Source organism: Magnolia sinica, chromosome 10 (assembly GCF_029962835.1).
Source record: "Magnolia sinica isolate HGM2019 chromosome 10, MsV1, whole genome shotgun sequence".
In the NCBI taxonomy this organism is placed as follows: domain Eukaryota; kingdom Viridiplantae; phylum Streptophyta; class Magnoliopsida; order Magnoliales; family Magnoliaceae; genus Magnolia; species Magnolia sinica.
The window spans coordinates 13,089,113-13,103,406 of NC_080582.1; the positions used below are offsets into that span (position 1 = coordinate 13,089,113).

General features: G+C 39.4%; 2 protein-coding genes across 3 annotated transcripts in view; both read left to right on the plus strand.

Annotated features, from left to right (window-relative positions):
- Nucleotides 1-3,033: 3,033 nt before the first annotated feature.
- The window catches only part of LOC131258013 (F-box/FBD/LRR-repeat protein At1g13570-like), a 47,557-nt gene continuing 36,296 nt past the window's right edge, over nucleotides 3,034-14,294 (plus strand). Inside the window, exons 1-4 of one of the 2 annotated variants that reach the window (XM_058259034.1) lie at nucleotides 3,052-3,124; nucleotides 6,529-7,388; nucleotides 9,165-9,320; nucleotides 10,004-10,621. In XM_058259034.1, the coding sequence (XP_058115017.1) occupies nucleotides 6,531-7,388; nucleotides 9,165-9,320; nucleotides 10,004-10,300 (1,311 nt within the window). In that variant the 5' untranslated portion in view covers nucleotides 3,052-3,124; nucleotides 6,529-6,530 and the 3' untranslated portion in view covers nucleotides 10,301-10,621. Of the gene's footprint in view, nucleotides 3,125-6,528; nucleotides 7,389-9,164; nucleotides 9,321-10,003; nucleotides 10,622-14,294 lie in introns of those variants that run through there. The other variant, XM_058259036.1, reaches the window with a different exon arrangement.
- LOC131258014 (F-box/FBD/LRR-repeat protein At1g13570-like) overlaps nucleotides 7,647-14,294 on the plus strand; it is a 55,627-nt gene continuing 48,979 nt past the window's right edge. Inside the window, exon 1 of the mRNA XM_058259037.1 lies at nucleotides 7,647-7,966. The gene's annotated coding sequence lies outside the window, so the exon portion shown is untranslated. The remainder of the gene's footprint in view (nucleotides 7,967-14,294) is intronic.

Consider the following 14,294-nt stretch of genomic DNA (forward strand, 5'->3'; position numbering starts at 1 on the left):
ATCAATTACATATGTATTATCTCTACTTATAATTATCTTCAATGCTTCGCCATCGTCGTCGATATCTTTCAATTCCGATGTTGTCGACCATTCGTCGCCTGCATAAACGAAATATCTTTGTGCGACCAATTCCACCGCAGTATAGATGCGTGAATTTATCGTAAATGGCATTGAACCTTCATTGAATTTTTGAAATCGCAGATTTCGCATGAATGCACTGGCTTCGCCTTCTGCGTCTTCACGATCTATAATGATATGTATCTTTATTCGCTGCTTATGGCATCGTGCTTTTAATTTCCATACTTTCAGAACCATTTGATCAAGGTTATCTTGTCCATCTGCGAGTCCTTTATCGAAGTCGAACAGCTTCGCCACCGCCTTATGAATATAATCTTCCCAATATATATTCTTTATTTTCTCTTGAATATCTGTAGGCATTTCTTCCCAACGATCCATGCTTCGCAATGCTCGTTTAATATATATATATATATATATATATATATATATATATATATATATATATATATGTTTCTATCCAGCCTATCTTTTCTCATTTTAGGATGAAATTCCGTACGATCTAAATATAAGGTAGACTATACCACTTAGAACATTGATGAATGATCATTAAAAGCAATTTATGGGCCACAAAAGTTTCGGATCAAGTTGATCTTTATATTTTTCCCTTGGTCCAGATAATCTTGACGTTAACTACAAGTTGGATCGGAAATAAACATTAAGAAAACTATATGATGGAGCCTTACAAAATTTTAATGGTGAGGCACTCAATTATCATTGTTTCCTATGGTGGGTTCCCCTTGAGATTTGGATCATCCCAAATTTGGCCAGAGAAACCAATGGACGGTGTGGATATACAACACATCATCAAGTGGCCCCACGGTAACCTACCACCATAGGAATGGACGCGGATTAGATCCTGACAGGTTGAGTAGCAATACTTGCCAATGAAATGACGTCACCAAGTTATGTAGGACCCACTATAATGTATGTGTTGTATCCATACCATCCATTCATTTAGATTGATCATTTTAGGACATGAGACAAAGAATGAATCAGATCCAAATTTGGAGTAAACCCCACCATAGAAAATAGTGGAAAGAGTGACGCTCACTGTTGAAACCTTTTTAAGGTCCACTATGATATTTATCTGAAATCCAATGTGTTCATAAGTTAAGACAGACATGAAAGAAGGGAAAATAGAAATTTGATCTTAATCGAAAACTCTCGTGGTCCTTAAAATTTTTTAAAGGTGGGCGTCACTCTTTCCACTGTTTTCTGTGGCGGGTTCCACTCGATTTTCTTTTTATCTTACTCATTCTTTGTATCATACCATAAATCTATATTTCCAAATGGATGGACGGTGTGGATACAATACATACATCATGATGAGTCCCACGGAACTTGCTGACGTCACTTTAGTGGCTAGTTTCGCTACTCAACCTGGCAGTAGCTGATCCGCGTCCCATAGGAATGGATTGAGTGGGTGCTGCACACCACTGACCTTAGTGGTGTGTTGATTTCACCAAGTTTGTGGGCCCCACCATGATGCACGTGTTATATCCACACCGTCCATCCATTTTAACAGATCATCTTAGATAATAACAACAAAAATGAGATATATCCAAAGCTCAAGTGGACTACACCACATAAAGCAGTGGGACAATGATTCTCACCGTTGAAACCTTTCTAGGGCACACCATGATGTTTACTTGTCATCCAACCTGTTCATTAGGTCACAAAGGCATGGATGAAAGGAAAGAACAAAAATCAGATTGATCCAAAACTTTTGTGATCCTTAAGAAGTTTTTTATGGTACAGTTCAATCCCGACTGATTTTTGTAGTGTGGTCCAGTTGAGCTTAGGATATATCTAAACTTCTGGGATATGCATTAAACTGATCTAATAAACTAAATAGACGGTGCGGATATGACGCATACGTCATGGAAATCTGTGCCACACCACGCAATTCATTGCGCCTATGTGTACACTGTCTGAATATCCTATGAGGCTACTCTAGTCCTGCCTGGCAGCGGTAGGTGTGGCGGGAGCGTACGCAGATTCCCGCCAAAGCCTTTCGCTGGAATTTCGTGCGACCAGAAGTTATGTGCGGAGAGAGTTTATGCGAAATCTACACGTCCATCAGTTTTGAAATATCATTTTTGGTGTGTACGTGAATTTCTACTGTTGAAACCTACTTAGGATCCACCACGATGTTTATATACCATCCGTACCGTTCAAAAGGCCATTCTTACTAGGATGAGCTGAAAACATAAAATGTATCTGATTTAAAAATTATGACGTTCCTCGCATAGTTCAATGCTATAATATCAATCCTCTGTCGTGTGGTCCAATTGAGACTTTTATTTTCATCCTTTTTTGGCACATATCTAAAATGATCTGGGGAAAACTTATGGAAGGTGTGGATTTCTCATAAACAACACGGTGGGCCCCACCTAGCTTCCTTTAGCAGGAAGTTCCGGCAAAGCCTTTCGCGAAATCGGCGTCGGCGGGAGCATGATTTCCCCAGGATTAAAAAAAAAAATGATACTCTGGCAGAATGCGATGGATGATGCGCATGCACTTAGAAATTGCAAAAATTTCAAAAACTTAATTCAAATTGAACCATCTAAATTATGTTAATCAGATCGAGTTGCATTATGAACTAAACTCTATGCCTATTTGTTTAATTGAATATCCGATTCATGGGCGTCCATTGGACGGCTGAAATGAAAGAAATCCACTTGTCTTATTCCATAAAACAATGTCCACAAATCAGAGAGTAGGATTTTCCAACCAATCTAATTTTGGATCTAGAGTTTAGTGAAACTCTGTTACACAATATAGGCGGTTCAATCCTTAGTTCCTGAGTATAAGCGTGCTTTTTTTTTTTTTTTACACACGCACACACATACTCTCGCTAGTGGAAGGTACTCGTACCCTTGACTCAGTGTTGAAACTCCTGAGAGGCTGCCAATACTCTGCCGAGTGTTAAATAACTACCCTTTCAACATAAGCTAGTCTCAGCTGCAGCAAAGAGAAGAGAAGATGAAGAAGACGAGCTCAGCGTTGCTGTGAGACACGTGTGGAGATCCGAGCTTTACTTCAGGTGGGCCACACTCCTTGCAGCCCCAAAAATGGGGCACGGATTCGGTGGATCCCTGTGGAGCCCAATTTGATGTACGTGTTATATATCCACGCCGTTCATCCGTTTTTCCAGATCATTTTAGGATATGGGCCAAAAACGTAGCAGATCCAAGTCTCAGGTAGACCATAACACAAGGAAAGGTGGTGATTAAACGCTCACCGTTAAAAACTTCGCAGGGCCTACCGTAATGTTTATTTCCTATCCAACCTGTTGATAAGGTTACACAGACATGTGTGAAATGAAAAATAAAAATATCAGCTTCATCAAAAACATTCTGGCCCACAATAAGTTTTTTACGGTCAATCTCCACTGTTTCCTATGGTATGGTCCACCTGAGATTTAGATCTACTTCATTTTTGAGCCCGTTTCGTAAAAGGAGCTCGCAAAACGGATGGAGGGCATAGATATACAATGTGGGCCCCACAGTCAGGGATCCACCGAAGCTGCGTTCCTAAAAATCCAGTTCCCTCGATCTTGGCTGGTAAACTGAGTGTTTCTGAATAACTCGGTAGAATCGAGTTTTCAATCTGAGTCATTCATTTCGGGTCGAGTTGACTTTCTCCGAGGTTTGTGGGGGTGAGTTTACCACACCTATGAGGCAAACATGCTCGTCCATGTAGCCAATCTAAATTGTGGGCCCCATTGTGGATGAAGCATAGCCCAAGAGTTCAGAGTTGTCAGATGATCTGAACCGTCAGATAGAGTGGTACAAAGAAAATGGAGATTATCAATATTCGGTAAAGTGAAATCGATGGTGAAGATAGTCCAATCTGTTTATTTTTGAGCCATGCTCCAGTTTGGATGTGTTCATAATACTAAGGGTATGGATTGGGGTAAATGTATGATTTATGGTGTGTTAAATATTCTCTAATTCAAGCAAAATGTAAGAGGCCGATTCTTCTACAAGCTCTTGTAGGGTGGGGCCCACAGGGGTGTGTGAATGGCATCCAAGCCGTTCATCAAGGTTTGCCCTACCATAAAATTTGGACCGCCCAAATATCAGGCCCATCCAACCATCATGCCTCCATCGAATGAGAGATGTGCTTATATCCTCTAGTGATATAGTCTGTTTAACCGTACTGTGGCAGGGGATGGTAAATCAGGCTTCTCCACCTGAGTGGGCGCCACCTAGATGGCTCAGGTAGGCGAACTAAGGGCTGCAGCCATGATGCCATGGGCTATCAGCAGTTGTGCCTAATAGGTGGACAGTCCTAAATCAATGGGGCGGGCTTGGGCTGGGCAAAATCAAAATTTTGATTAGGCTCTGGCCAACCAAACCCAGCCGTAAGAATTTAAAATCCGGGCCAAAGCCAACCCCAGGCTCGGACAATCATGAAAATGGGATGTCCCACTTGAATGTGGAGTTTTCAAGGTGGCTTTTCATGCTTTTTCTATGGCGTGCCCTACCTAATTAACGTTGAATTGACCTGATTTTTGGAGTGTCCCATTTTTTTGATGGATAAGCTTACTGATGGCTGAGATGTCATGGGCACCACAGTGGGCCATATAGTAAGGTATTCCGTATCGGTAACAGTGATTGTAACGGTCACCACCATTACTTATATGGGTATAGGTTGTAATGGCCGATATAGGATCCTAACAATTATTACAACTCTTTTAATGGTTGAAAAATTTCTTTTGCCTAAAAAATTTTAAAAAAATTATCTAGAAAATTTAGAATAATGTAAATATTCCAAATATATGTTCATTTTTTTGCTTTGAACATGTTTATGGTAATGTAACGGTCCACTCTTTGGTAAGAGTGTTATATCGAGTTGTCTAGTGAATTTGTGATCATGATTATATGTCTCTAATGTTTATATATCACAATCAAGAATTAGAACTAGAAATTAGAAAAATACATAAATATTACTTTTTCAATTTTTTGACAAAAAAAAAAAAAGGTCCTTAGAACTTATTCACTCAAATCACTTCAATATACAGTTTTAATCTAAAAAACCATAATAAGAGTGGTCCAAATCTATTATAAAATTATTTAGAATAGTTTTTAAAATGAAAAAAAAAAAGAAAAAGAGAGGTTGCTTTTCAACCATTACAGGGAAACAGTCATTGTGCCCTGTAACAGCCTTTACAGCTACCATAATAGCTAATATGGTACCAAAAAACTATTTGTCACGTTTCATTCATTCCAGTATCGCATAACGGTTATGGTCATTGCCTATACATATTGGCTTTTACAGACATATCGTAATAGATATGGAACACCTTGCTTCACATACCACCTAGTTTTACAGACAAGTAATGTGTGAGCGTTTCTCTCCTATAACATTTTTTTACCAAAGGTTGTGTTGCTAACTATGGTACATGAGTTGGTCAAACTATGACTTGGCTTGAAAAAGAAAATGTCGATTCAGACTTGGCACATTTCAGCATTATTAATAACTTTTAAATACTAAAATATCCTAGAACCTCCAAAAAAAAAAAACAAATGTAATAGTTCTTGAGAACCTTAGCTTGTAATTTTTAGTTGATTTTGGAGGCTTTAATGTTTTTAAACCATGATAATAATATTCTAGAGCTTTAGCAAGTTTTCGGTTCCAGCTAAATGGAAGTTTCCTCTATAAAAAAAAAAAGGAAAAAAAGAAGAAGAAGAAAGAGGGTTGTCTATAACTTGTTGATGCGGGACAATTAACCACCTGCTCTAAAAGCCTGAACTATTAGAGCATGGCGAATCAATCCCTTTATCTCATAGCTCAGGCCCCACATCGCATGGGTTATGACCTTGGCCGAAACCCCTTCATGGCCCCAAATCATATGGGTACCGCCTCACACAGGCCGCCCACCCCGAGTGTGCCCCTGCATCCCACATGCAACCCCACTCAAGCCCGATGTGAAAATGCCCCTGCATTACTTGCATTTGCCATGCTAGGAAGCAATGTGCACCATGGATCAGAATCCTCTACAAAACCTGTTCTTTACAGCAGGTACAAGACCCAAGATCTGTGGGGCCTACTGTGTTGCGTGTTTGACATCCACATTTTCTAGTAAGTGCATACATGCATCTTAGGCCTTGTGGTCAAACAAGCCTGATCCACAACTCAGGTAGGCCATACCACAATGAGAACGGAAGCAGACATCACCAACGGTATGGACCACATGTATTTTGGATTGGCCTTATGTTCAAACTTAAGAATGAACATGACGCAGTGCAGCTGATGGATGGGGTGGATCTCATTCACATTTTCCTGCGCATGGCGCTCACACACCAACATGGTACAGATAGAAGTGAGGTTTGCTAGAATACATCTAGCATTATGGGATACAACACAAATGTATTTGTTATAGAAATTATTCTTTCTCCCTGTATTAGTGGATTTTATAAAGTTGCTTGCATTGTGGGACAGGCATGGAGGCATCGAATCCTCAAAACATGATGGAGATGGACCGAGTCCAATTTCGAAACTTGGATATGATCAGCCACCTTCCACCAAATGTCATTGATGTCATTCTCATGTGCTTGCCTTTGAGAGATGCTGTGAGGACAAGCATCTTGTCGCGTAGTTGGAGGTACAAGTGGGCCACAATTCCACATCTGACATTTGACAAGCGAAGTGTACCATCTTCAGTCGATGATTATTCAGATTTTGATGAGCTCGAGCTTGTGAACTCTAAGCTCGTGAATGCTATTGATCAAGTTCTCTTATTACATAGAGGTCCAGTTCATGAGTTCAAGTGCCAAAATTACCTAGAAAGCTGCCCCGCCATTGATAGATGGATACTTCTCCTATCAGGTCATGGTGTGAAGAGTTTCATGCTCAATCTTTTGCCGGGCGAGCACTATAAGGTGCCTTCTTGTCTATTCCTCTACAAAAACCTTATTCAACTGAAGCTATCCCATTGCATTTTCAAACCGCCTAGCAAGTTCGAAGGCTTTCATAGTCTCAAGACCCTACATCTTCAAAACGTTACCATTGACAACTCATTCGAAGACTTGATTTCGAAATTCCCTTTTCTCGTGGCGTTGACACTGAGGGAGTTTGACGGTCTCAACCGTCTTAAAATTCAAGGCCCCAAGCTCCTGTTCTTTGATATCAGTGGTAAATTAAAATATCTCTGTTTCGAAAATATCCCACTTGTAGCAACTGCACGCATTCAAATGACCTTACCAAATGATTACAAGAAAAGCAAGGATTCCAATATGATCAAGGTTCTTGGATGTCTACATCGCGTAAAGCGGCTCTCTCTTCAAGGTTTTCTTCTACAGGTAACAAATTTCTTGGTTGTTATAAAATTGCTTTTAAACTTACTTCAAATCACGATAAACGGGGAAAGTGCTACATTTGTTGGCCAGTTTCATCCCAAAAACCCAAGATCATGACCAGTTTGCAAGACCATCGATCACAATGGCATTCCATTCTTGCCTCAATTTTTTTTTTTGGTGAACTTTGCTTATGTCTCATAGTTTTTTATGCCATCTCTAGCCCCCTTTTTATAGAGCACATTCTCTCTCATTTGCAATGACTAGATATCAATACCCATTGAGAAATGACCCTCTTCAATTGGCAACTGAAATCAATTTTAAAAATGATTTGAAGACATTTTTTAAGATAATGTATTTGTTACTGTTAATTTATATTTGAAATCTCAATTATTCCACCATGATTATCCTTTCTCCCATAAGGCATCATGACCGCCTGTTGTTAGTGTAGCCGTTAGAGCATTAGATTTTCAAGTAGAGGTAGAGGTGCATTTGAGCTTTCAGTAGTGTATTTGTATTTGACCAAGGTTCTTGGATGCCTACATGGTGTTAAGCGGCTCTCTCTTGAAGGTTTTCTTCTACAGGTAACAAATTTCTTTGTTGTTATAGAATTGCTTTTAAACTTACTTCAAATCGTGATTAAACGGGGAAAGTGCTACTTTTGTTGGCCGGTTTCATACTGAAAACTCAAGATCATGACCAGTTTGCGAGACCATCAATCGCAATGGCATTCCCCTCTTTCCTCATTTTTTTCTTTGTGGGACTTTGCCTATGTCTCATAGTTTTATGGTATCTCCAATCCCATTTTTATAGAGCACATTTTCTCCCATTTGTAACTGCTAGATATCAATACCCATTGAGAAATGACCCTCTTCAATTGACAACTGAAATCAATTTTTAAAATGATTTTTGACATTTTTTAAGATAATGTATTTGTTAATGTTAATATATATTTGAAATCTCAATTATTCCACCATGATTATCCTTTTGCCCATAAAGCATCATGACCGTCTGTTTCCAACTAGTCCAACCAGTCAGACTCATTTTGGCCAAATAATCCCAAATAATCGTTTAATCTAAAATAAGGGATAAATCCGTATGCTGTTGTTAAGTGTAGCGGTTAGAGCATTAGATATTCAAGTAGAGGCAGAGGTAGAGGTGCATTTGAGCTTTTAGTGGTGTATTTGTATTCTTTTAGAAGTAAATCCACCTAATCCGCTTAACTGAACTGACCCAGCCAGTTTTGGTCATAGCTCGAAAACCTCAAAACTCGACTCGAATATTAGATGTCCAGCTGGGTTAGGTCGACTCAATGGCTTGACTCAAGTAGACTCAAGTCTATATTTAATAATTACTTTAATGAGAATATCTAATAATAGCTTATTAATATAAAGATTGACATAAATGGTCATAGATGAAATGTTTCACTAATAGGCAGTCTATAGCTTTTTTAAGACAGTTGAGGTTTCAAATCCCACACTCTAAATAAACCAGTTCATGTAGGATTGTGGCACAACTGCATTCTTAGCATGACGGGATCAAAAGAAGGCCAGACATGAGTGACTCAGCTCAAGTCATGCTGAGTCGTGTCAACCATGTCAGCGAGCCATCATGACTACTCTCAAATTCTTGTTGAATTGAGACTTGACTCGGCCGAGTTTTGAGTCAAGTTTCTGAGTTTTACGACTATGGTGTTGGCAGCCAGGTGCAGTTCAATTTGGTTCAGCTCGGGTTTTAAAATGTTGGCAAACTAACTTCTTTTCTTTGTGAATTGGATCGTAGTTTTTAGCTGTAGGTTATGTACCAAAGAGACTTCCAACTACGTATAATCGTCTAAAGAGTCTGACGCTGACCATAAATTTCCTAAATCTGGATGATTTACTGGTGGCTCTCTGCTTATGTAGAAGCTCTCCTAACTTGCACGATCTCTGGATCATGGTGAGTTACTTGGATTTTTATTTTTTATTTTTCCTTCCTTTCCTTTTTATCTTTTTTCATAAGGGCATTGGCAACAAAATAGGGAACATGTTGACAGTGGGTGTCCACCATTGATTTGCGTTCAGGGCCCACCCTGTTGTTTTTATAGATCATTCGAACCGTTCACGATGTGGACTGGTTTTGTAACTGAAGTGAGCCCCAGCGAAAATGAATGGTGTGCATTGGCAATTACATTGTTCCCATTTCTGTCGCCCATCTGAGCTTTATTTGGGCTGAGTTTTTAGGCCTTGGAGCAACTTGGATGGTGTTCAAACACCACATGAGCTTAAAGACTTAATGGTGTCATAAAGCTCACCTCATTTCATATTGGTATGGTTTGAAATATGAATGAATGTAATATGAAAATGCCGAGGCAGTTTGTAGGCAGTTAGTGGCAGATGGCTATACATGGCACACATTCGCAAGATACCAGATATCTATTAGTGGGCCCAAAACCTCATAGACGGCCTTGATCTTGCACCCGATATGACCATGAGTTGCCTTTGCATTTTACATATCCATAGCAATCACTATTTGGGTGATTCTGCTTGAGCTGCACAAGAAGATCAAATTCTCATTAGTAGTTCCCAGAGGAGTCAGGTGATTGCAGTCTAACAAACTTGTGATTTGATGAACATTTCAAGGCCCACTCGATGAGTGCTACTAGAACGCCCGACGAGAAGTTTTGGGAAGTGCAAGAACATTTGGATGGCTTGTTTGCAAACCTCCAGATTGTGACTGTAACCAACGTCGTTGGCTTTGGGGAACTAGATTTTGTAGAGTTTGTACTTGCCAATGCACTGGTGCTTGAGAAGATGAATATTATGATTAAGGAAACGATGGTTCGTGAAAAAGCTGAGATTTTCCAAAAATTGATGGGTTTTCGAAGAGCTTCATCACAAGCCAGGATCATATTCTTGGGCCTCAACAAAAGTAGGTAGACTGTATTTCTCCATCCTTTTTTTTTTTTTTTTTTTTGAGTACCAATGGGGTGTGTTCGTCCAATTTCATTGTGGCCGTTCATCAGGTGGGTCACGGCTTGAAATTAACCACATTTTGTCTATATGCAACATGCATGTGGCCACCCGGATGAGTGGACCAGCTGGACACAGTCACTTAGTCTCTCTTTTTTGCGATGATGTGTGTTTTGATATTTTTGAAGACTTGTGTAATCCATCCGTGGGCTCATCTTAGATATTGTACCTTCTTTTCAAGTGTCATTTAAAATTGCAGAAGATCAAGGACATTCAGTAAGTGGGTCATACTGTGAGTTTACTCATTCACAGTGGTGGCCACAATTGGATAGTCCAGATTGCATGCATGCATGTCATCTGGTATTTGGATGAGTTGCTCTAAGGCATGTGAGGCCCATATGTGAGGTCTTGTTGAAATGTGGAGCCCGCCTTTGATGTGGACCATCAGTCATGTAAGGCTTGTGTTGGATGTGGCCCATTAATTAGGAACTAACCTTTGATGTTGGCATTTTATTATGTGTTGCCCACCTTGATGTGGGTCATCCATCATGTGGGGCTATCTTTGATATGCACTGTTCATTATGTGGAGATGAGAGAAACGAAGTAAGAACTTGAAGAGTTGAAAAGCTAATAAATATTTCTTAATGATATAAGCAACTTTGAGATGATAAGCTACATTTGAAAGGTTGAGGTGATATTCAACTAGGCCTAGTTTTACTTCGTAAAATTATTTCCTTGAAAGTATCAAAGTTGGAAAGTTAAATAAGATATTTATTGGACAGCTAAGAATGAAGAAATACAATAATTTTATTTACATAAATTAAGTGTATATGAACTAGAGCTTTTTAAAATTTTAAGAGAAACTGATTTTGGGATCATCTCTTATGGACATTCCATTTGAAAATGTACTCGGTTTAATTTTAGTTTTTATGTGACACGTGTATTAATTCATAGGGGACCGGATTAGGTGGTACCCACCTAACTGTGGGCCCACCTTGATGATTTCTAGAAATCCCACATATTAAAAAATAATAATCCTGTGCATCACTTTTCTTCCATCAGATGTCTAAGATCATCTCATGAGTCTCTTGAACCATATAGAGCACAGAAAACCGTATAGACGATTCTGATTGGTTCTTCATACTACTACAAGTGCTGTGGAGAGATAATCTACTGTATTCCCATGTCACTGGCACTACCCTGTCAGCTTCCAAGGAATTAATTTTCTCATTATATGAGTACGAACGCCAAGATCAAGGAGACAGGACTCACATCCAAACTTGGCGGCCACGGTAAGATCGACTGGATTGAAGTTAGGCCAGCATAAGATAGGTGAGAAGCTCTAGGGTTGCACATGGAACCGGTAGAACCAATAAACTGGACGGGCACGGTCACCAGATCTGGTTCCGAAAATCAAAGAATCGATTAGTTCGGTTCGGTTGAACCAACCATAGAACCGAAGTGTGGAACCGAACTTGAACCTGACCATCCCAAGCAATGAATAATTATTTTTTTAAAAATCCTAATATCTTGATTCTCTTCATGCTGCCCCTGCTGCTTCCATTCAATTCTCATCTCTCTCTCACAAGATTGCCACCAGTTATGCACTACTGACCGCAAGATGCTCCACCTCACCCAGCCGGCAGCCATGGTGTCTCTCTCTCTCTCTCTCTCTCTCTCTCTCTCTCATCTATACCAATGCACACCTTACACAATATCTAGACCATTCATCAAATGGATCACAACATGAATGGACATGGGCTGGATTATTTTTTTTAAAAAAACATGCAATTGGGTTGGATTATAAAACGCCCAGGACTGTAGAACCGATTCGGAACCGAATTGGTTTTTACAGTTCAGTTCTAGGGTGCAAACGGTCCGGTTCTGGTTCCAATTTTCTTGGAACTATTAGGTTCTAGTTTCACCCCAGAACTGGACCGAACTGACCCGTGTACACCCCTAAGAGGCTCCCCATCCACATATTTCTAGGAGGCTTGCTAGCTAGTCACACCACCTTTACACAAGAGTGGATTAGGTCTCTACCCTGCCCTCACCCAAGACAGTGTGGGTTACTGTGGGGTTACTGTTGGCTGACCTTGATGTATGTATTATGTATCCATGTGGTCGATCCGTTTTTTAAGATCATTTTAGGGTATTATGCAAAAAAATGAAGCTGATCTAATTATCAAGTAGAATATACCATAAGAAAAAGTGGTGTTTCACCATTAATGGGCCACAAAAGTTTTTATATCAAGCTGATATTTGTCTGGGTTTTAGTCCTTACATCAGTGGTAGACTCTGAGGAGTTTCAACACGAGGTCTTGGTGTTTTTTTTTTTTTAAATATTTGTTTTTTACCTTCATTCAGGCTTATGTGACTCTATCAACAGATTGGATGGTAAATAAACACTATGGAAACATTAAGGTGCATCCTAAGAAGTTTTTAATGGTAGGATCCACCTGATAATTAGATCTACTTCATTTTTGGGATAATATTCTAAAATTATTTATAAAAATGGATGGGCGACGTGATATATATATATACACATCAAGTGGGCTCACAGTAACTTCACGTTAAGGGCCGCACGGACTTGGGTTAGGCAGGGGTCTCACCCAATCCGCTCTCCCTTTATCCAGGCAACATTACAGGAATGACACAAGCGAACCTGTCAACTATATGGGACATTTGACGGGTGCATAAGTGGACCCTGCCTCTCAGATGGACAAATCAAAAAAAACAACCATTTAGCTTCACTCATCAGGTGTGCCAAAGCCATATGATAAAGGGACGTGCATTAGCTAGTGACCCTGCCACTAGCGATTGGCTATTTGACGCAGGGATGAACGTGATGAGGTCGATCACCGTCTTCCTCAAGGATAACTACTCCGAATCCATGGAGCTTCTCTAGACTCCTCACAAAGACTTTTCAAATCCACAAGGAAAAAGTAAGAATATAAAAATAGTATTCATGAAAATTCATAAATTGATTAATGAATGAAATAAACGAGTTGACAACCTTTTAAGTAAGGATACCAAACAACGAGAGAGAAATTAGAAGCAAACTATAACTAAAAAAACTCCCTAAAATTCGTAACTTACTATAAATAGTAAATTTACTTTTATAGTAAGTGTACTATGTGGCTTAACCACGTTATTCTCGTAATTATTCTAGGCACTTTTCATGTTGGACACAACTCCTAAAGCCCAACGGATGAAGAGTTATAATCAAAATAAAATTTGCTATAAATAGTAAAAACGGAATTAAACATGGAATTCGGCTGTCCATATGATGGAATCTTGCAAATTCGGTGTGGGAAACCCAGAATAGCTGGGTTGGTTGGCTAAAGTAGCTCGTCCTACCCCAAAATCATATATGGTACGTCGAGTAACTCATTCTAGTTTGCAAGATATGCTTGTTTGAAGGTTTTGACAGTCATCGCCTGTTTGAAGGTTCTGATGGTCTCGATGACTTCTGCCTCTAATCGGACCTTCTCTGATTCATCTTGGACATGAAAGTGTCTGCGACCCGCTCTACATCACTGTTGGTCGATGCTCCGTGGCCTCTATCATGATGTATGTGTTTCATCCATTTTTTAAGAACATTTCAAGTATTTATCTATAAAATGAAGTAGATTTAATCTCAAGTGGACCACATCACAGAAAACAATGTTGATTAAACACTCACCATTAAAAACTTCTTGGGCCAGTGAAGTTTTGGATCAAGCTGACATTTGTTTTCCCTAGGTCTGTATAACTTAATCAATAGGTTGGTGTCAAATAAACATTATAATGGGTAATAGGAAGATTTCAAACGGTGGGCATTTAATTACTAGTGTTTTCGAATGGTGTGATCCATTTGAGATTTAGATCTACCTAATTTTTGACATAAAGCTCTAAAATAATCCAGAAAAAGGACGAATGACATGAACGAAATGATCTAGCTAGCCCGCGTCCATGAGAA